Source organism: Ursus americanus, chromosome 7, assembly GCF_024610735.1.
Source record: "Ursus americanus isolate L20-20 chromosome 7, mUrsAme1.1.p, whole genome shotgun sequence".
Classification (NCBI taxonomy): Eukaryota; Metazoa; Chordata; class Mammalia; order Carnivora; family Ursidae; genus Ursus; species Ursus americanus.
The window spans coordinates 39,155,565-39,174,753 of NC_142133.1; the positions used below are offsets into that span (position 1 = coordinate 39,155,565).

Consider the following 19,189-nt stretch of genomic DNA (forward strand, 5'->3'; position numbering starts at 1 on the left):
AGGTCTTCTCGGATTCGCTGACCCTCTGTAAGGCCCCGCCCATGCCCCTTTCTCCCCGTGTGCTCACCTGAGCCCCACTGGCCCCTCCCCCTCCTCAATCCGTAATAGGGGGGTGTGTGTGTGAGGAGTGGGTCCTATCTCATTGACCTCTTGTAGTAATCATCACAATAGACCCTTCCCTACCGCGGGACTAACTTTTGGAGCCTGCAAAAGACTGCCCCCTTCTACTCCAAAGGGCCCAGCGGTCTCCGCCCGCCGCCGCTCAGGGTCGTCGATCTCCTGTGACCGCGACCCCGCTAAAGAAGCCCCTCCCGGGTCCTTTTCCTCGTAATGTCGCCCTCGTCGGCTGACGCGTCCGTGTTACGGAGCTTCGTCCGGATGGCAGGCCTTCTCCCGGCTCCACGGCGGGAGTTTCTTGGGGGCTTTGCGGAGTCTCGGAAAGAGTGGCGGGGAGGGAGGGACCCCCAGGGACTTGGTGTAGTGATCTTATTCGCCCCCCCTCCCATCCTCCCCTGCCGCCGGGGCTTGTGAAGGGGGGGGCAGACCCTGGTTAATGATGATGATTCAATCATCGGCGCCTGCGGAGGCCTGGGACAGACTAATGCAGAGCAGATGCCGAAGGAGGAGGGGAGGAGGATTGGGACACTACCGCACATAGACACGCCGAAGCAGCCAGCGCCTGCAGTAGCATAGGCCCAGCCCCGTACTTGGGAAGGTCGCAGCAGCTCTAGACCTTGCACACCGCCATCCCTAGATACTTCCAGTGGGATTAGAAACCAAGGATAAGTTTACTGGGGAGTATTAACATCAAGTGCAGTTGGAGATTCAAGGGAGAGATCCCAATGGAGACCACCAAAGGCTTTCTGGAAGAAGTGGGACTTTGTGTGGGTACAATTTAGAGAACGGGGGTGGGGTGCGTGGATAAGAAGTATTGTGGAAATAGAAAAGAAAAGCAAAGTGGAGGGGAATGACCGAAGAGAGGGACAGGAAGAAGGCCAAGGTGTGGATTTGAGAGTAGTGGTAGAAGCAGGGCCTCATGGAGCTGTGACTTGAGCCTAAGGGCACTAGGGAGGTAGTAGACTTTTCTTTTTTCTTTTCTTTTCTCTTCTTTCTTTCTTTCTTTCTTTTTTTTTTTTTTTGAAGGGAGGGAGTTACCCTACAAAAGAAACATTTTTGCTCATTTATCTTTGAATAATTGGAGTGGGTAAGCAGCAAGAAGTTATGAGATCAGTGATTTTTAAATCAACCCCTTCTCACTACAGCCACTGCTTACCTCCCTGGTCCAAGATACCATCATCTGTCCTCTGGATGATTGATTGCAGTGGCTTCTAGCCTGCTTTCCTTGCTTCCACGTATCCATATGAATAAAAAAAGGTATAAGGAAAGTTTTTTGAGTTGACGGATGTGCTTATTATCTTGATTGTGGTGACTTTGTGTGTGTACACATACTTTTATACCTTTTATGTACAGTTTATCGTATGTTAGTTTTGCCCTAAGAAACCTGTTAAAAACAAAAAAATTTAAAATCAGGCATCTTTTCCTCAACCTTCCAATAGCTTTCCTTTTCAGAATAAAAGCCCAAGTCCTTATAATGCTTCAAGACCTTGCATGGTCTTTCCAGCCATACTGGACCACTTACTGTTTGTTCCACAGATAACACCAAGATACACTTGCATTATCACCAACTTGAAATGCTCAGTTATCCAAATGATTCCTTTCTTCCTCTAGGTCTTTATTTTGTGAGGCCTTCTGTGAACACTTTAGATAAATCATACCCCCATCCTTTCACTTCTCCCCTTTCCTTTCTTTCTTCTTCTTAGCATCTATTATTACTTAGTATATATTGTCTTGTGTTTTACCTGCCTCCCCCACTAGAATATAAACTTTGTATGGCGGGGATTTTTCTTTTCTTCTGTTCTGTCTGCAGCTCTATCTCTAGTTCCTGGTGCATGGTAGGTGTTCAATCAAAATTTTCTGGATGAACAAATGAATAAATATAGATGGTGGTGATGATGGCCTAGATTAGGTTTTATTAGTGGGAATGGGAAGATAGGGCTGTATATGAGACATTTCAAAGGGAGGCATAGGAGGGAGTGAATGAGGATCTTGGGAGGGGAGCACATCCTGCAGTCTGCTGGACTTTAAGGTGGCTGCAGCAAAGGTGGGTGGAGCTGGCCAGAAGGTTAGGACAGAGGGGCTGGAACACAACAAGTGTCAGAGCCAAGGATAGAGGTCCCAGAATTTTCTGAGTAGATATAATAGGTGGGACTATTAGAATGGGTGAAAGCTTGAGCAGATAGAGAGGGAAAGCTGAAGTCCGAGCTCTGAGAACACTCAATCTTCAGTGGAAAAAGCAAAGTCGGTGGAGAAAAAAAGTAAGAATTGACTATGAAAGCCTAGGATGTAGAATAAGACAATATTACAGAAACCAAGAGGGATATTTCAAGAAATAGTTGGTAATCAACAGAGCAATATATGTCAGAGAAATCCTCAAAAATAGACACTGGAACTCTTTGAAAAAGAGTGTGGTGAAGCCAAGTTATAGTGGGTTAAAAGAATAAATGATGAGGGACGCCTGGCTGGCCCAGTCAGTAGAGCCTGCTACTCTTAATCTTGGAGTTGTGAGTTTGAGCCCCACGTTGGGTGTAGATATTACTTTAAAATTAAAATTAAAATAATAAATGATGAGGAAGTAGAAGCAGTGGTTGTGCAGAGTACAAGCGAAAGGGAAAACATAATCTCTCTTGAAAAGTCAGGCAAAGATTTTTGTCCAGGTAAAAGAGACCTAAGACAGTTGGGGGTAGGAAGGACTAAGCTAATGAGAGAAGTGATGATATAGGAGTGGGGACCATCTTGTGGGAAAGACACTGTGCGAAAAGCAGGAAGGAAGGGACAGCACTGGAGCACAGGCTGGGAATGTGCCTCTCCCTGTGAAGGGGACCACATGCATACGGGACATGGTGAGACAGATACAAAGGAGTGTGTATGGGAGGTTGGGCTTCTGACCCCAGGGCCTCCATATTAGTTATAAACTAGCAGGAACCACCTTTTCCAGGGAATCAGGGGATCCGGAGAGGTGGAGAGGAATTCCTAGGACTGTGGCTGACAGACTTGGATACCCTTTGTCCTTGAAGTAGGGCACTAATTTCTTTTTTTTGTAACTCCCCAGAAGAAGACGTGTATACATTACTGGGTTTGTGACCATTCTCCAAGGGTCAGCTGGGCAATCTCTGGGTGGCTGTGCCATCTGTGCTGACCCCAAAAGGCAGGATGAACCGTCAGCTGTATACAGATCTTCCTCCCTCACTGATTCATTCAAGCAGGATTTATTCAGCCAGATTAGAGACACACTAGTGCCCACCCTTTCCTCAGACGCGTACCCACTAGAGTGGGGAAAAGGACCAACAGATTCTTAACCTGCAGGCCAGTCCCCTTCAGAGTCTTTATTTACTTTGCTGTCTCCCTAGGCTCTCTGTTCTCATTCAGGGGATCCAGCCCAAGCGGCCTCTGGAGGTTTCCCTAAATAGCAGAAGTTTCATGCCCCCTAGAAGCCCCACCTCTCTACTGCTGAGAAAGGGTGCTTGGGCTTCTGTGAGGGGCTAGGGGAGGTGATAATGTCTGTCTTTCCCACCAAGATAACAACACAGCTGCCAAATTGGCAGGAGCCCCCCTCCTCCCCTTTCAGAAGGGGCTATTGGCAGGGTGGGAAAGGGCTGGAGATATTGGGTAGTGGAAGTGGACAAGAATTTGGGGGAGGATGTCACATATTGATGCCAACTGCCTCCCTCCTCTATGGTTCACGCCCTTCAGACTGAGACTTCGGAGAACACTGAGGGAGGGCCTGGTGGCTTTAGTGGGGAGAGTCCATTCCCTTCATTCTCTGTCTTCCTGCCCAGATGCCCAAATATCGTTCCCAGTTCCCTGGAGAAAAAAGACCCCTCACCCTGCCTCAGGCGCAGGGCTGCAGCCCATCTGCTAGGGAGAAAGGAGCGGCAGTCTTTCCCAGGAGATCCTGGAGAACCAACTGGAAGATCCGTGCGCCCAGGGAGACCCATCTACTAGACTTAGAAGGCATTTCGGCTTACACGGGTAACAGGCCGACCGGAGCTGAGCACCAGAGTGGGCTGGGGTCTCCGGCTAGGGCTGACACAACAGGGTGGGGTCCTTAAGCCACCACGTGTCCAAGGCAGGCCAAGCGCCTCATCCGTGCCCACCCGCCTCGGAATGGTAGGAACACCCCCCTCCCTGCGCCCAGTCTCACCGGCTCGGAGGCGCCAGGGCCCCCCCGGGGCCGGGGCGGGCCGGGGAAGGTAATGTAATTCCGACCCAGCTAACCCGATTATGGCGGCCTGCACCGGGCCGGGCGGCGGCGGGGGCGGGTCTAAGGCGCAGGGGCCCGCCGGGCCCGGGTCCCATCCCGGGAAGGACGCAGAGTTCACACACTCCCAGCTCCTGGGTCCCCGGCCAAAGGTCACAAGGTCACCAAGCGCCTTCAGTCTTTCCCCACCTCCCATCCCTGACACACTCCAGGCACAGTTTCTGGGGTTTGGGTAGGGAGAAGCGTCTGTGGAAAGTGAGGCGGCTGAGACCGCCGATGGCTTCAGTGAGGAACCACGTGTCGCCTGTGGCGATTTTGTCCTCCAGCCTTTGAGGGGGGAAGTGTGCGAGAACTGACTCCCTAGGCGCAGAGTGAAGGGGCAGAGTCCCGCGTTGGTTGTCCCCTGTGGGGGGCGGAAAGCCAGCCCCAAGCTCTCATCCGTCTGACTTAGCCCGGGTTGAGCCAATGGTCCGTTTTACACCGATTTCAGAAAATCGAAATTATTAGAAACACAGGGCACCAATTACTGGCGTTCCGGGAAGGAGGTAGGGGCCCTACGGGAGAGGCCGGGAGGTGCACTATGATCGCTGGCCCAGAGCGGTTGCTCCCCGCCCTAGCCCACCAGACGCGCCCTGCCACCCCCTTCCCACACCTGTCCTCTTCCCGGGCCTCCAACTCGCCGGCGCCGTTCCCAACCGCTTCCCATCACAGCCAGGAAGCCACAACGAGATTTGGTCTTCGAGGGCACTTAGGCGGGGGCCACAACGAATCTGGGAGTCGGCAGGCAGGACCCATCGCTAGGCGAAAAGTGGGGACTGTGGGAAGAGGCACCTGCGAGGAAGCCGGTGAGGCCGTGGAAGCCCAAAGGCGGAGGCCGGCGAGGATGGAGTTGCTGTGCGCATCTCGCCTGACTCAGCGCGCAGCGGCCCATGCTCTGGCCCCTCCCGTGCTGAGCCTGGTTCCTAACACCCTTGCCACCTCCCCCCTTACCCCCACCATCCCCGCCCGCCAGTCGTCCGGGCGTTTGGCGCAAACAGGCGTCTCTTTCCCTTTAACGGGTACGGCCCCGCCCCTGCCCTACCCCCAGCCCCCACTACCCACCCAATGCTGATCTGTCAGTCACTGCCCCATCCCCAGCCGGCCAACCCTCTCCACCCCGGACTCGGGCAGAGGCCCCGGCAGCCCAGCGTCCATCTGCGGCTCAGGGACAGCAAGGGCGCTCCTGGGGCCCCCGCCGGTCGCGCTCCCCCGGGATGCGAGTCCCTGCGCCGACGCCCGGCAGAGGCCGGCACGGGCGCGGCTACTCCCGGCGCACAGGGATGAAGCTGTCCCGGGGGCCCCGGCGACCCGCAGCGGCCAGCCCCGCGGGCCCCTGAGGCCGCCGCCCCGAGCGCTCCGCTACTGGGCTCCCGGAGTTCCTGGGGCGCCCTCCCCAACCGCCAAACCTCCTGTGGTCCTCCTTGACCCGGACCCATGGAGCCAGCGGTCCTGGCCTCGCACAACCTCCCGCACCACGAGCCAATCAGCTTTGGCATCGATCAGATCCTGAGCTGCCCGGAACCCCCCGGGAGCGGCCTAGGCCCGGGTCGCTCAGGCCAGGGCCATGGGGAGAGTACGGCATTCTCGGGTGGATTTCATGGAACCTCAAGCTACGGTCCCGCGGGTTCGCTGGCCCCGCTACCTGGCAGCTCCGGCATGGGCCCAGGCGGCGTGATCCGCGTCCCGGCTCATCGTCCAATGCCAGTGCCGCCGCCCGCGGGAGGCGCGCCAGCAGTGCCTGGACCCTCGGGCTTGGGCGGAGCCGGGGGCCTAGCCGGACTCACCTTCCCTTGGATGGACAGCGGCCGCCGCTTTGCCAAGGACCGGCTCACGGGTGAGGTTGCCCGACGCTCCAGCGTCCAGCCCCACATTCACCCCTTTTCCTCATCTTTGATCCTTCTGCTCCAACTCAAGTTCCCCGTAAACTCCCCGCCCGCATCATCCCAGGGGATCCTCCCCCAACATGTATCTCTTGGACCTGCTGCTGAGAGAGGCAATGGGGAGGGAGCTGCCGTCGATGTCCGCACCCTCCTTTGCAGTCTACTGTCCACACTGCGGGTAGCGCAGGGTGAAGTTCCGGGGGCCGTCTCTTCCTCACTCAAGGGGGAGGGCCATTTCTTCCCAGGCCCTTTCTTGTCTGGAAGCCTTTGCTGGTGCGGGGCCGAGCTTGGGGCACCTGGAAGGGCCGTTCTGAAAACCCTGCCCTGTTCTTTCTTCCTCCCTGTAGCCGCTCTCTCGCCCTTCTCCGGGACGCGCCGCATAGGTCACCCCTACCAAAACCGGACCCCCCCGAAGCGGAAGAAGCCGCGCACGTCCTTCTCCCGCTCGCAGGTGCTGGAGCTGGAGCGGCGCTTCCTGCGCCAGAAGTACCTGGCCTCGGCGGAGAGAGCAGCGCTGGCCAAGGCCCTGCGCATGACCGACGCACAGGTCAAGACTTGGTTCCAGAACCGGCGCACCAAGTGGCGGTGAGGCTTGGGGCGAGCGAGGGCTCGCGGGCGGCGTCAAGTGGCGGTGAGGCGCGGGGCGGGTGAGGAACCGCGGGCCCGGCCGGTGACGAGGAGGCGCGGGGTGGACGAGGGCGGGCCTCGGTGACCCGGCGTCTCCGCTCGCTTAGGCGCCAGACCGCGGAGGAGCGCGAGGCGGAGCGGCACCGCGCGGGCCGGCTGCTCCTGCACCTGCAGCAGGATGCCTTACCACGGCCTCTGCGGCCGCCGCTGCCCCCGGACCCACTCTGCCTGCACAACTCGTCGCTCTTCGCGCTGCAGAACCTACAGCCCTGGGCCGAGGACAACAAGGTGGCTTCTGTGTCCGGGCTTGCCTCGGTGGTGTGAGCGACGCCTGCCCGGGGCCAAGTGCTCTTTAACGGACTGAGGCGCCGCGCGGAGCGCCGGGCCCAGGACCACGGGGCGCGCGGCTGACCACGCCGTGGTGCCGTGGTGCAGTGGTGCTGTGGTGCCGTGGTAGCGGAGCTTGTGAGGAGGAGCTGGCTTTGAGGCTATCGTCGAGGGCTCCTCGGCCACGGCGGGCTCCTAGGCTAGCGTTTCGCGGTTGTGCCGCGCGTTTAGACGTGGCCTTTCCCGCCATTTCCCACTTAACTGCGGTCGCACCGCTGCTGGAACCTGAGGAGCCGAGAAGGCGGGACTTGCAGTACGGTAGCCAATGAGGTGAGGGGAGGGGGCGGGCTGGCCAATGGGAGCTGCTCTCCTGAGGACTTTGGATTCTTCGGAGGGTGGGTTGAAGCTGGGGTTCTGGACGCGCAGAGCAGGCTAAAAGTGGTGCTGGGGTGGAGCGGCGGCAGCTCGCACTGCCTGGGTCCGTACCAAAGGTGCGAAGGAAGGAAGACACTATTGACAGCGGAATAACGGAAGAGGTGCTGGAGGGCAAGAGTCTGACTGTGACAGGAACCAGAGGGTTTTACACACTGGGCATCTCATTCTTCAACTGTAAAATAATCGCTAAGGATACCTTTCTGACTTTGAACCTCATGTTGTCGTGTGTGTTCAAACTGCTGACTCCCTCCTCCTCCTTGAGCCTCACAACGCCTCCTGGGCGGCAGGCAAGACGGATACTTATACACCCGATGAAACAGAAAATCTAGGAACACTATTCTGGCTCTCGTCTCCCGTGGGGACAGAGAGGGGGAAACGGTGAAGCAGTGGATAAAATTAACAGGCCCCGTGGAGTTAGGGTGAGCAGATTTTGGCAAACAACTAGGAATATCCAAGAAGAATCAAAGATGATTCCAGGGTTGGAGATGTGGAGGATCAGGAGATCAATGGTGTTGTGGATAATGAAGTGGAAACTGAAAGTTTAGAGTAAGATAACTACAGGAAAAAGTGAATGCTAGACCTAAAGAGAATACAATCTGGAAAAGTGCTTTTGGGGGAGGTTGGGTGACATCCACATAGAGGTGGAGATATATGGAATGATGAGAACAGATAGACTCTCCAAGGGAAGACACTGAGAGGAGGAAAGCAGTGTTCTAAGGATTAAATCTTTCTTTCCACCAGTTTCTACAAACACATTTACAGTGTGCAGGATGATGGAAGATATCAACATTAATAATTTAAAGGAAGAAAAGCTTTAGTGTGCTGGTGGGCCAGGGGCTGCTGGGAAGCTTGTTGGTGGGAAGCTGAGAGTTCGGGGATGGCTTCATTAGCCTTGAGGTTTAAGAAGGAGCTGGATCTAAGTTGTATGTGGAAAAAAAGGAAGATTTTGTCTGATTTCTTATAGCACTCTCACTCTTCCTCCCCTGTAGGTGGGAGCAAGATAAAGGGAAGTAAGCTTTGGGCAGGTTGAGAGACCACCTGTAGTCAAACTACATGTTTTCTGGGTTAGTGACAGCTGGTCATTCATTCACACTGCAGAGGCTTGACTACAGGCAGGAACCAGGCGAGAGGATATTGCTGGAGGAGTTGGATGAAACTGTGTCATCTCTAACTCATGGATGTTGTACATGCTGCCGCAGAATCAAACGCAAATTTGGCACCACAGGGAAAGAACTTTGATAGATGAAGATGAAGCGCACGAAGACGGGTTTGGCCTACGTTGGGGACTTGGGGGGGGGCATATCAGTCGTCCTCCACGAAACAGAAGAAGGCTAAGGAAAGGGCCCAACCTTATGTATACTGTGGCTTAACCAATTCCCTCTATTCTCAGTCCACCATTTCTTAAGACTCAGGTTCCAGGATTTACATCTGATCCTAACCTTTGGCTGGCTACCTTTGTGATAGCCTGAGAGAGGATCTAATGCCTTCAGATGAGCTCAGTTCCATTCCTTAGGCAGGTCACTGCAGGACACAGGCATCTCCAAACTCTTGGGTGGAGGGGGGTTCACTCTCTATTGCAGAATCTGCCATTTCTTCTCTCAGCTGATTCAAGAGGTCTCTGCTCTCACTGGGAGGCAAGTTACTCAGGAAGTAAGGAGGGGCCAACTCTACCAGCCTGATAAAGAGAGTCACAATTAGATGATTTCTGTATCCTCTCTTATAATGCAGATTCTTAAACTTCTTCCCGTTCCTTCCACAAGCCCTGTCCCCTCAAATCATAGTCACTACAAACCACTAAGATATCCTCTTCTTCTTAAAGTTCTCTAACTCCCCAGCCATAATTTTGGCCCCAAGAAGAAGAATGGGCAGTGTAAGAGGGGTGTCAGGAAACTCACATCTGTGGCTGAATCTCAGAAACAATGGAAAGGCAGTTGTCTTTGGAAATGGAGAAACTGTGGTAAAGCACCCACGGGGGTCTGGCTGGTGACCTGCGGTTTCGGTAGCAGCAGTATGGGGAGAGCTGGGCCACATGCTTATGTGTCAGGAGCAGGTAATTTCCAGTCCCATCTGTGTCTCGAGCCACCTCATTAAAAAGCAAAGATAGTGAAGGAGTAAGTGAGGGAGAAGAGAAAGGCAGTAGAAAAAAGAAAAGGGGGCTGAGAAAGAATTAGGAAGGCTGGTGAGAGTATCAAAAGTAAAGCATCATCTCTAGGTGTTAGAGTCCCTACCATATGGCATTTCCCATAGCCCCCTGTACCCCAACACCTCAAAGGAAAACTTTCTCCTTGTTCTACAAAATCCTTTGAATGGTCACTTGGACCCCAATTTCAGAGGTGGCATATCAATTTTTGGTCCCTCTGCTTTCTGCTCTTTTTACGACCTTTACCCCAACTCTTTCCCCTAACCTTAAGGAAGTATCCTGACACCAGCGCTTTCTGAAGGTTTCTGCGGTTCTGCTCAGAGCCAAAGGCTGGCTGGGACAAGGGAAGTTCAATTCGTTGCATGAGTTCTAGGAGTTCACCTCGAAGTTTCTGGGCTTGGCACAATGCTGCCCAGTTTAGCCCCCGAGCCTGGCACCAAGCCTTGTCTGCTCCACCTACAAGAGGAAAGGGAACACCTACAGCTGCAAAGAGACCCCCAAGAGAACCCAGCCCTTGGCCAAAGGGCTTCCTCCTCCTCCAGCTTGTTGCACTCTACTTCCCCTCTTTGGAAAATCTGGGATTTTATAAGAAGATGCAGAGTGGGCTACTCACTCTGTATAAAGGCTTCATACACCTGGATCAGAGAACTGTGATCACCATCCGTATGTTCCAGGGCCCGACGCAAGGCAGCTTCTTCTGCAGAGAGTGGAGGATGGGTGAACCCAGGAGCAGCTGGAGGAGAAGAGAGGAAGGTCATTTTGGGGAATGAGAAAGGATAGCAGTACAGAAGGAAGGGTGAAAAGGTAGGAAGTGTCACTTTGGGAAATTTATTAAAAAGACATTGATAACTTCTAGGCGCTTTGCACTTTATTAGACATTGAGGATAAATAAACGAAAGGCAGTCTCTGCCCTCAAGTAACTTAGAGTCTGGTGGGAGAGATAAGCAAACTTGATCAGCACAACAGGTATGTGGGCCAATATTTGGAGTTTTTTTTTTTTTAAGATTTTATCTATTTACGCCAGAGAGAGAGAGAGAGAGAGTGCGTGCGTACACGCACAAGCAGGGGAGCGGCAGGCAGAGGGAGAAGCAAGCTCCCCACTGAGCAGGGAGCCCAATGTGGGACTCAAAACCAGGACCCTGGGATCATCACCTGAGCTGAAGGCAGACACTTAGCTGACTGAGCCACCCAGGCATCCCAATATTTAAAATTTTGTTAGGAATCAGCTCAGTAGAGAAGGGGTGGAGAGAATCTGAACTGTGGGCATGGCAAGGCACAGAAATTAGTAGCACAGCCTGTGTGGAGACCTGTACGCACCTAGTGAGGGTCGGGCGAATGGCATGTGTGGCAGAGTGGCAGGAGATAAACTGGGGAGGTAGGTATGGGCCAGGTCATGAGAGGCTGGATGTGCTGTGCCAATGAGTTTACATTCCGTCCAGAAGATAAAGAATAGCTGTTGAAGAAGAGTTTTGAGGGAAGAGAGTCCAAGTGTTTAAACCTGACAAGTTAGGAGGCTAAAGGAATCTATGCTGAGTGGTGGTGAGGATCTAACATTGGCACTGATAATGAGAATGGAGACAAATAGATGAATTAAAAATAAAATTTTAGGAGATAAAAATGAAAGAACCTGGAGAAAGATTAGTCTACGATGATGGTAGTGGAGCTGCAGAGACGATGGCATGATTTTGTGGTGGTGGTGAGGGAACAGTTTAAGCAAGTGCTCGAGTTCGGATCTGGGCTGGGGTACCGTGGCCAATTCTGATGGAAATGCCCATCAGGCATGGGATATATAAATCTAAGATTCAGAAGAATGGTATCGGCAGGGAGATAGAAGGTTTGGAAATTTTAAGTGTAAAGATGGCACTTCAGACTATGGGTGTGCATGAACTTGTTCAGAGTTCAAGGAACGAGAAGGCAAAAGGGTCAGGGATGGAACTCTGAAGTCCAATTTACAGCGGATGAGCAGAGGACAAAGAGCCAGGGAAGAGGTGAAGGGAAGGGCGGCAGAACAGCCAGAAAACCTGGAGGAGCGAGTCCCAGAGGCTTAGGGAGGGGGCAGTTCCAAGACCGGAGTGGTCCACATTTTCAAGTGTCAGAAGGTCATAAGGAATAAGGACTCAGAACTATTCAGTGGGTTCAGCCTCGGTGAGGGTGGGGGGGCGGTCACTGCTGAGCTGAGAGATTTGTCAGTGTTGTTCTGGGCCTGAGGCTGGGATGCAGTGGGCGGGAACACACTTGGCCGATTGGGGTGGAGGTGATTCTGCATAGCTGCAGGGGAGTAGAGGGTGGAGGGAGAGGGGTGTGGAGCTTTAGTAGTAACAGAGAGATTTATGCATGTTGGGGGCAAGAACCAGCACTGGGAAAAGGCTAAGGAGACAGAGGAGGGCTAAGTGGTTTGGGCTGGTTTTTTGGGCGCTATAGGGGAGCAGAGGGGAAAGAGCTGGCCTTCGGAGCACCAGAACACCAGAAAGGGCTGGAAAGGCCTGAAGTGGCTGCAAGAGTCGGGGAGAGAAGCGATTTCTACCAGTGAGCATGGCGGCGAGGGTGAGCATCTCATCCACGCAGTCAAACTCGCAGGAGGCCAGCAGGGCTTTGGCCAGCTCAGGGGGCAGCGGGATCTCCGACATGATGACTCCCAGGTCTGACAGGTTCCCAGCATCATCCAGGGCTGCCAGGTAGTCTAAGTCTTCCAGGGCCTGCATCAGTGCTTCTGGAGCTGGTGAGGAAATACGGCAGATAGGGCAGGGAGTCTCAGAGCCTGCAGGTCAGACAGCAGGACTTGGGCAGGGGGGGTGCTCACCAGGCCGGTCCAGGAAGTGACAGTCCCCTGGCTCTGCAATCTGTCTCCTCTTTAGAAGTAACACCAGGGGGCTCAGATTCTCCTCACATATCCTGGGTGTGGGCAGCGGGGGAGCCTCTAGTTCTAGGAAGAACTTAGGATACAGGCAGAGGCAGGACCCTGAGGGAAGAAAGACCTCGGAAAGAAGGCCTCTGTAGATTTCTCAGGGTTTGCATGTGGTGACTCTTTTCACGTCTGATCTCAGTAAGGGCAAAGGCTCTTACCTGGTGGAACCCCTCTTGCCCGCAGTTTTCTTGCCTCTGCCTGACACTTGCTGATTGGTCTCAGCACTTGGGATTCTGCTCGGATCTGAGGACTGTACACCTGTTTCCACCCCCCAACCAAGGCCAAGACAGATCAGAGCGAACCACTTCTATCTTTAGCCCCCACACCCCCTCATCTCTCTCACTCACACTTCGAAGCTCCAGTCCTGAGTCAATGACATGTCGGATGGAAGGGAGGGAGAAGGAGAAGTCAGCCAGCCAGTGAGTGACCACGACCCTTCGAGCACCCAAGTCTATGTCCTCGTACGCAGCCTGAACTGCTGGGCCATGTCCTGGGTGAAGGGGCAGCACCCGTAGTGGAGGCCCCGTGAGAGCCAAGGGCTCCACCTCCCTGGACAAGGATTCACAGCACAGCAAAATTTCCTGAAGAGAGGGGTGGGGCATTAAGGCAGTTCTCACGTTTTTGGCGACGAACCCCTTGAAAAAACTGATGAAAGCTATGGCTTTTCACTCTGAAAAAATGCACATACTCATAAAGTTGTTATAATTTCAGGAATTCCCTGAGCCACAGTCTCTGTGTTAGATGGAGTCAAAAAAAGGGATGGTAGACCTCTTTACGCCAAAATCCTTGAGTTTTTCCTAAGGACTCCAACATAGTAAACACTACAACTTCAGTGTTCCTCACGAGCATTGCTCCAACTCCCCCAGGAAAGGAAGGCGGCGTACACGAGACCCTCCTCCTGCAGCTCATCTTTACCTCCTCACTGGGCAGGTACACAAGCACGTCTCCTGGAGCCTCCTTCGTACACAATTCAAGCACAGCTTGGCAGGCAGCTTCCACTCGATCGGTAGGGACAGTGTCCCTGTATATAGGGGTGGGACACACGCCAGGCCCTCTGGGTACACGCACAATAGGAGGATTGCCCCAGAAGGCTTGGAGCTTAGGTTCAAGGGCAGGGTCGGTAACCACAACCACTCTCGAGTCCCCTGGAAGGTTTCCCAGCCTGGCATTTCGCAGTAGCCCCTGGAGCAAATCCGAGGCCACTGACCGCTCCTGAGCCTCATCCAGCACCAGCACGCCCCAGGCTCCCGAGCCCCGGGTTGAGGCCACCTCCTGTAGAAGCAGCCTGTCCCAGCAAAACCTGTTGACATTGGCAGTGGGCAGAGGAGTCAGTGTGGACACTGAACATCTCCAGAAGTCCAGGGGAACGTCTTCCTGGGGGGCCTAGATTTCGATAATAAGGTCAGAAAAAGACCCCATGAACTTGTATTGAGACCCACAACCTCACTGATGGCGTTTTTTTTTCACAGGCTGTACTCCAGCTGGGAAAGTGAGAATCACGATGAGGGTGAGGTTGAATATCTGAGGTCCCTGGCTGGGGTTGAGGGCTTAATTCAGCATTGTGTTGTGCATGATTTAAAGGGTGACATGGGCTGAGGGAGGGTTTGGCAAGATGTCAGAGGACCGGGCTTGTTTCTACTGGGTGAGGGAAATCAAATTTGCGTCAGGCCTGCGAGAGGCCTCACCTGAGCAGGGTGTCTGGCCCAGTGCAGTCCTCCTGGGGAATGCTGTATCCAATCTCATGACCCAGGGTTAGGTCCATTTCATCGGCAACCCGCATGGCCAGGCTCAGGGCTGCCAGAGGGTGGGGCTGAGTGACAGTTACTCGGCCTTCCTGGAACCCCCTGGCCAGTGCAAACTCTGCACACCACTGAGGGATCTGGGGTAGGAACAGGAAAGGACAACCAGTCAGTGAGATGCAGGACTTCAGTCAGAAGTGCAGGGGGAGCTGTGGCCATTCTCATTTGGGGAGTCCCCTGGTCCTTCACCAGCCACCCAGGGGCCAGTCTAATCTGGTTGCTCTTTGACCACTCCCCTAGAACCCCATGCAGCCCAATCCCCACCTTGCTAGTGGAAGGACCAGTTCTCTAGTCCCTCCCTTTGTCTACTCCCAGAATCTCCCCCCACCTGGGTGCTCTTGCCAGAGCCAGGCTCTCCAGACACCAGCACCACTCCACTGGGGCTACTCTCCAACTGCTCCAAGAAGATAAAGCGAGCAGCCCAGATGGGTAAGGCTCGGCGCTGCTCAAGCAGCTCGTAGTAGCGGGAAGAGAAGGGGAGCCCGTCAAAGGGGTTCACAGCCAATTCAGACTCCCCAGGGCTTGGGCCAGACTCTTCTGCCAGCCCAAGATGCTGAGAGGCCATGGTAGCTGACGGGCAGTACCTACAGAAGGCAGGGCGGTGATTAAGAGCCTTGTATTAAATGACTGACACCAACTTCCCACCCTTGATCCCTAAACTGTACCCTCAGGTGGTAATGCGCTGGGCTCCATCCTTCCCAGCATTTCTTGCCTGCCAGGAAACAGAGGAGAGTTGATTCTGGAAGTGAGGGACTATGAAAAGTGGACTATTAACCTGATAGTCAGGTAGTAGAAATCCTGTGACTAACACAAAGGGCCACCAGGGCAGCAGGAATTATGGTAGCCTGTGGGAAAGTCCCAAGGGGAAAAGGATAAAGAGAGAAAGAATAGGAGGAGGAAGGGGTAGGAACCGAGGAGCAGGGGCCACAAGGATCCTGGATTCAAACCTGCTTGCAGCTCTGAGACGTGTCACGATGGCAGTCAGTTCCGACCCACCCAGCCACTCACCACCAACCCAGACCCGAGTGAAGTACAAAGGTAAATTCCGGCTCCACCCTGGGGCTCGGCTTAAACAGGAATCCTTAAGGCTGGTTTTGGGGTGGGGCCATTTGCTCCACCTTAATTTAATCTGTCAGAAGCCTATGGAAAACAGGTTCCGGGCACCACACCCGAGCTTGTGTTCTCTACAGTCAGTGTACATTGTGCTTGTTAGTGAAAGGCATCTTGGGACTTGTAGTTTTGCAGCTGTTTGGTCACAAGGCTGAGCTGAACACCCAAGCTAGGGTCCAGTTGCCGCTGGTCTTCAGTTCAGTTACACTTCCATAATATCACTCATTTCTTGACACGAAGGGGTGATTTCAATACTTCTCACAAACCCAAAAGGAGGCTCTCACCCCTGTTCCCTCCAACCAAGGGAAAAGGAACCTGCTCAGTAGGCTTTTGAGCCCCAGAGAGGCAACAGAGACCTTGAGTGAGAACCCTGAATTTAATGTGATTTTGGGGGGAGCCCCATCCCTCCCTTTTTACCACCCACCCTTCCAGCCAGTTGTAAGTTGGGTGAGGGCTGCCCCCAGTCTCCGTCCTGCGGCTCTGGGTGCCATCCTGTGCTCAGTCAGCCTCCTGGGCCTGTCTCTCTGTGAATCTCCTGCGAGACATAGGAAGAAGACATTGTGTGGGCTTTGCCACATTAGCCCTATAATTAGCTCTCTTTTCCAGCCTGCCCCTTCCTACCCACTGTCCTCTAAGCCTCTCACCTTCTCGCATATTCATAGAGTGCCTGCTTGCGCTCCTGTAGGCTCTCCTGCCGGGCCCAGGAGGACTTGGCAAATGTGAAGGCTGTGGGCTGAGGGGTCACCGAGCCAGAGCTGGGGAACTGAGGTGATCACAATGTCAGAGGGCTTGCGAAGTCATCATCATTAAACACGCATCGAATGCCTACTTTGCAAGAGAGGCACTGTGCTAGGGTCTCAGGATCAAAAAAGAGACATCAAGGAGAGGGAGTATGTAGACTGCCCATTCCAGCCCTAGGCCTGGACCTAACCATTTCCTGGGTCTCACCTTGGGGGCGGAGGCTGTGGGAAGGGACTGGGTCCCTTCAGTGATATCTTCAGGCATGAACGCTACAGCTCCCTCAAGCAGATTAGTGATGGTCAAGTCTACACAGCCAGTTCTGGCTGGGGAGAGGGGAAGAGAGAAGAAGGGAGTCTGTTTCCCTGCTCATCTTCTCCCCTCACCACCCACTTTTCCTTTCTGCACCTGTCTCCTGTGTGAGGCTACCCTTTCCCATACCCAGGTCTCTCTGGATGACGCCCAGTGGCACATGGGGTAAAACCTCCTTGACTCTCTGAGCCAGAGTTGCCAGCTGCACATCAGGAGAAGGGCCAGGGGAGGGAGGGAAAGAAGACTGGGCTGCAAAAAAGAAATCCGAAACATGGTGAGTGGAGAACTGGGAGGAAGGAGAGGCTGACTAGCACAGGAATAGGAAGGGAATCACAATAGGCTGAGAAAACCCAAAGAACTTTGTGTACAGAGACCACAAACCTGACTGAGGGCGCAATCTGGGGTGTCTTTGTCGTTTCATGTGCTCTGCTTTGTCTGCTGGAGTGAGTCGTGTCCCTGTCTGGCCTAATTCTTTGGCCACCAGCTAGGGAGAATTGTAAGGTTGGAACCGTCAAGGTCTCAAGCCTTCCTCCTCCTAACCTTAAGGAAAAATCCCACCTCCACCCTGCCTGTGTACCCTACCACCTGTTGTACACGGAGGGCAAACTCCTCATTCCCCTCCCCCAGCTGGCGATGAACAGGAGGGAGCCACCTGCAATAAATAAATAAGTTAATTAATTAAAAAAAAAATCCAGGACCATGTTGTGTGCAGCTGTCACCCTCTCCCCACATTGATACTTCTTTTCATGTAACAGTTGTGATTAGGGTGGGGGGATAGTAAACACTTTGTACTGCCTCTGTGACAGAACCTTGATACTAAAAGATCTGGAAATGGACAGGGAAGAGGCAACCTCCCTGACCTTGAGGTGAGCTTCTCCCAGCCACCAAAAAGCGAAGACAGTTAATACCTTACTTGATACACTGTGAAAGGGACGAAAAGTGACCACAGCAGTTCTGAGACCCAGGAGGCATCGGACACCGTCTGAAGGGAGGGCATGAAGTGAGGTCTAAGCCTGGGCCAGGAGTGGGAAACTTACCCTCCAAGCCCCAGAGATTCCCTGTCCAACACACACTCACCACAGAGACTAGGGGTCTCTGGACTCGCAGTGTAAGAGGTTGTACCACATCCTGAATAGAAAATGGCCAGGAACTGGAAGATGAAAGAGAGAGTAGGATGGGATTCTAGCCAGCTGGTCAGCACCTGACTCAGAACAGAAAACTGTCAAACTGTACAAGCAGATAAATGAGGAATAAAGAAATACAAAGGGGAAAGAACTAAAAAAAGAACAGAAAAAAAAACCAACTAGGACAGAAGGGGTAGGGCTGAAAATTGTGAAAACTCAAGGGCCCCCAAGCCCGACCACCTACCCAGTTGGAGACCGATACCTGTGCTCACCCACCTGAAGCGCAGGAGCCCCTCCCGGCCATTGGTGGCCTCTTCCTCAGGGAATAGCAGCAGAGGAGTGGGGGGAAGCCTCGTGGAAGCACAGAATCTCTTGAGTGATTCCACCAACTCCCCCCGCCCATCCATCTCCATGAAGCCCCGAGACCAGCACACAAAACTTGGGGGACTATTGAGTAGAGGCTGGGAATCGAGAAGAGAGAAAGCAAGAAAAGAATATTGGGAAGTGAGAAAAACTGACATATGGGTAGAGAAGCGGGATTAGGGTAAGGCTTAGTATTTCGTGGTCCCCAAGGGAAACAAAGGGGAGCCTCGGGCTGGCCCCAGGGAACCGCCCCGTGGAGCTCTCGGCTTCGCCCCCCACTCACGGTGCTACAGCTGGTGAGCAAGTTGACTATGTTATGGTCGAAAGGTGTCACGTGATTGGAAATAAGGACCCTGACGCGGTGATCCCGGAGTCCGGAGTCCTCCTGCCGGGCCACGAGCCCCAGCACCGCACACATGGTCCGCACCACGAATCTGGGGACGCAGGCAGTGGTGACTTCACGGCCTCGGGCCAGGCCCAGCCCAGACCCTCCCGGAACCCCCGGGTCGTTACCTGCGAAGGACACTGTCTGGCAGAGCGCAGCTGACCAGGAAGACGTGGATCCCAAGAAAGAGGCGCAAGACGAGGAGGCAGAACCCGACTGGAGCGTAGAGCAGCAGCGCGAGGAGCAGGAAGCCGTCACCCGGGAGCCTGGGGGCGAAAGGCGGGGTGATCGGGCGCCGAAGGCCGAGTGGACGCGGGAGCCGGCCTCTTTCCGCCAGGGCTCTTACCGGTGCGAGTCAAAGAGCCGCTCCGGCCCCAGCGCCGGGGAGGGCTCCATCGCCGCTGCTTTAGGGATGTCCGGCCGCCGCCGCCATCTTCGCGCCCCGCCGCAGGGGCTCCTGGGAAGGCGGAGTCTTCGGGCATCCGCCCAGGGTGCCGGCACCCGAAGTCCTGAGGCGCCCCGGAAGGGCTAGCGGTCCCAGCATGCCTCGCGGGCCCTTGGGCCACCTCATAACTCACGTCCCGCGGGGACCACAATTCCCGGCATTCGCGGGGCGGGGCGGAGTCGGCCTGCTGGAATCCTGGGTCCCGGCGTGCACTTCTGGAGGACTTCAGGTACCGGCGTGCC

General features: G+C 54.3%; 3 protein-coding genes across 8 annotated transcripts; 1 reads left to right on the forward strand and 2 right to left on the reverse strand.

The window, feature by feature from the left end:
• Positions 1–34: 34 nt before the first annotated feature.
• TLX2 (T cell leukemia homeobox 2) lies at positions 35–7,523 on the forward strand. Its single transcript, XM_045788369.2, has 3 exons — positions 35–6,191; positions 6,585–6,822; positions 6,972–7,523. The coding sequence occupies exons 1-3, from the start codon at positions 5,792–5,794 to the stop codon at positions 7,186–7,188; spliced, it is 855 nt and encodes a 284-aa protein (XP_045644325.1). The 5' UTR covers positions 35–5,791; the 3' UTR covers positions 7,189–7,523.
• DQX1 (DEAQ-box RNA dependent ATPase 1) lies at positions 7,513–15,800 on the reverse strand. Of its 2 annotated transcripts, XM_087863576.1 has the most exons (12): positions 15,418–15,800; positions 14,799–15,054; positions 14,357–14,550; positions 13,587–13,971; positions 13,019–13,252; positions 12,830–12,929; positions 12,567–12,725; positions 12,291–12,482; positions 10,380–10,499; positions 10,032–10,222; positions 9,522–9,709; positions 7,513–9,301 (listed from the first exon to the last, which is right to left on the reverse strand). In XM_087863576.1, exons 2-12 carry the CDS (start codon positions 15,033–15,035, stop codon positions 9,145–9,147), a joined length of 2,157 nt encoding a protein of 718 aa, XP_087719702.1. In that variant the 5' UTR covers positions 15,036–15,054; positions 15,418–15,800; the 3' UTR covers positions 7,513–9,144. The 2 variants fall into 2 exon arrangements, with proteins under 2 accessions (XP_087719702.1, XP_087719703.1); XM_087863577.1 differs by lacking the exon at positions 9,522–9,709 and having other exon boundaries at positions 14,799–15,800.
• A 137-nt stretch (positions 15,801–15,937) lies between these two features.
• AUP1 (AUP1 lipid droplet regulating VLDL assembly factor) lies at positions 15,938–19,013 on the reverse strand. Of its 5 annotated transcripts, none has more exons than XM_087863595.1 (12): positions 18,849–19,006; positions 18,631–18,768; positions 18,401–18,551; positions 18,031–18,215; positions 17,708–17,780; positions 17,539–17,612; positions 17,216–17,282; positions 17,012–17,114; positions 16,727–16,879; positions 16,529–16,644; positions 16,225–16,343; positions 15,938–16,115 (listed from the first exon to the last, which is right to left on the reverse strand). In XM_087863595.1, exons 1-12 carry the CDS (start codon positions 18,896–18,898, stop codon positions 16,079–16,081), a joined length of 1,266 nt encoding a protein of 421 aa, XP_087719721.1. In that variant the 5' UTR covers positions 18,899–19,006; the 3' UTR covers positions 15,938–16,078. The 5 variants fall into 5 exon arrangements, with proteins under 5 accessions (XP_087719721.1, XP_045644323.2, XP_087719724.1 ...); XM_045788367.2 differs by having other exon boundaries at positions 16,760–16,879; positions 18,849–18,952; XM_087863598.1 differs by lacking the exon at positions 16,727–16,879.
• Between the last annotated feature and the right edge of the window lie 176 nt (positions 19,014–19,189).

Excerpts from the sequence above, each read along its gene's own strand:
- TLX2 (XM_045788369.2), top strand. The coding sequence starts at position 5,792 with ATGGAGCCAGCGGTCCTGGCCTCGCACAACCTCCCGCACCACGAGCCA. Across the intron at positions 6,192-6,584 it reads TGCCAAGGACCGGCTCACGG|CCGCTCTCTCGCCCTTCTCC; the intron begins GTGAGGTTGCCC and ends TCCTCCCTGTAG. Across the intron at positions 6,823-6,971 it reads AACCGGCGCACCAAGTGGCG|GCGCCAGACCGCGGAGGAGC; the intron begins GTGAGGCTTGGG and ends CCGCTCGCTTAG.
- DQX1 (XM_087863576.1), bottom strand. The coding sequence starts at position 15,035 with ATGGCCTCTCAGCATCTTGGGCTGGCAGAAGAGTCTGGCCCAAGCCCT. Across the intron at positions 10,223-10,379 it reads GTATGAAGCCTTTATACAGA|GTGGAGCAGACAAGGCTTGG; the intron begins GTGAGTAGCCCA and ends TTCCTCTTGTAG. Across the intron at positions 9,710-10,031 it reads TGTCAGGATACTTCCTTAAG|GTGGCTCGAGACACAGATGG; the intron begins GTTAGGGGAAAG and ends CTTTTTAATGAG.
- AUP1 (XM_087863595.1), bottom strand. The coding sequence starts at position 18,898 with ATGGAGCCCTCCCCGGCGCTGGGGCCGGAGCGGCTCTTTGACTCGCAC. Across the intron at positions 18,552-18,630 it reads CCAGACAGTGTCCTTCGCAG|ATTCGTGGTGCGGACCATGT; the intron begins GTAACGACCCGG and ends CTGCGTCCCCAG. Across the intron at positions 16,344-16,528 it reads CCACAGCCTCCGCCCCCAAG|TTCCCCAGCTCTGGCTCGGT; the intron begins GTGAGACCCAGG and ends TGATCACCTCAG.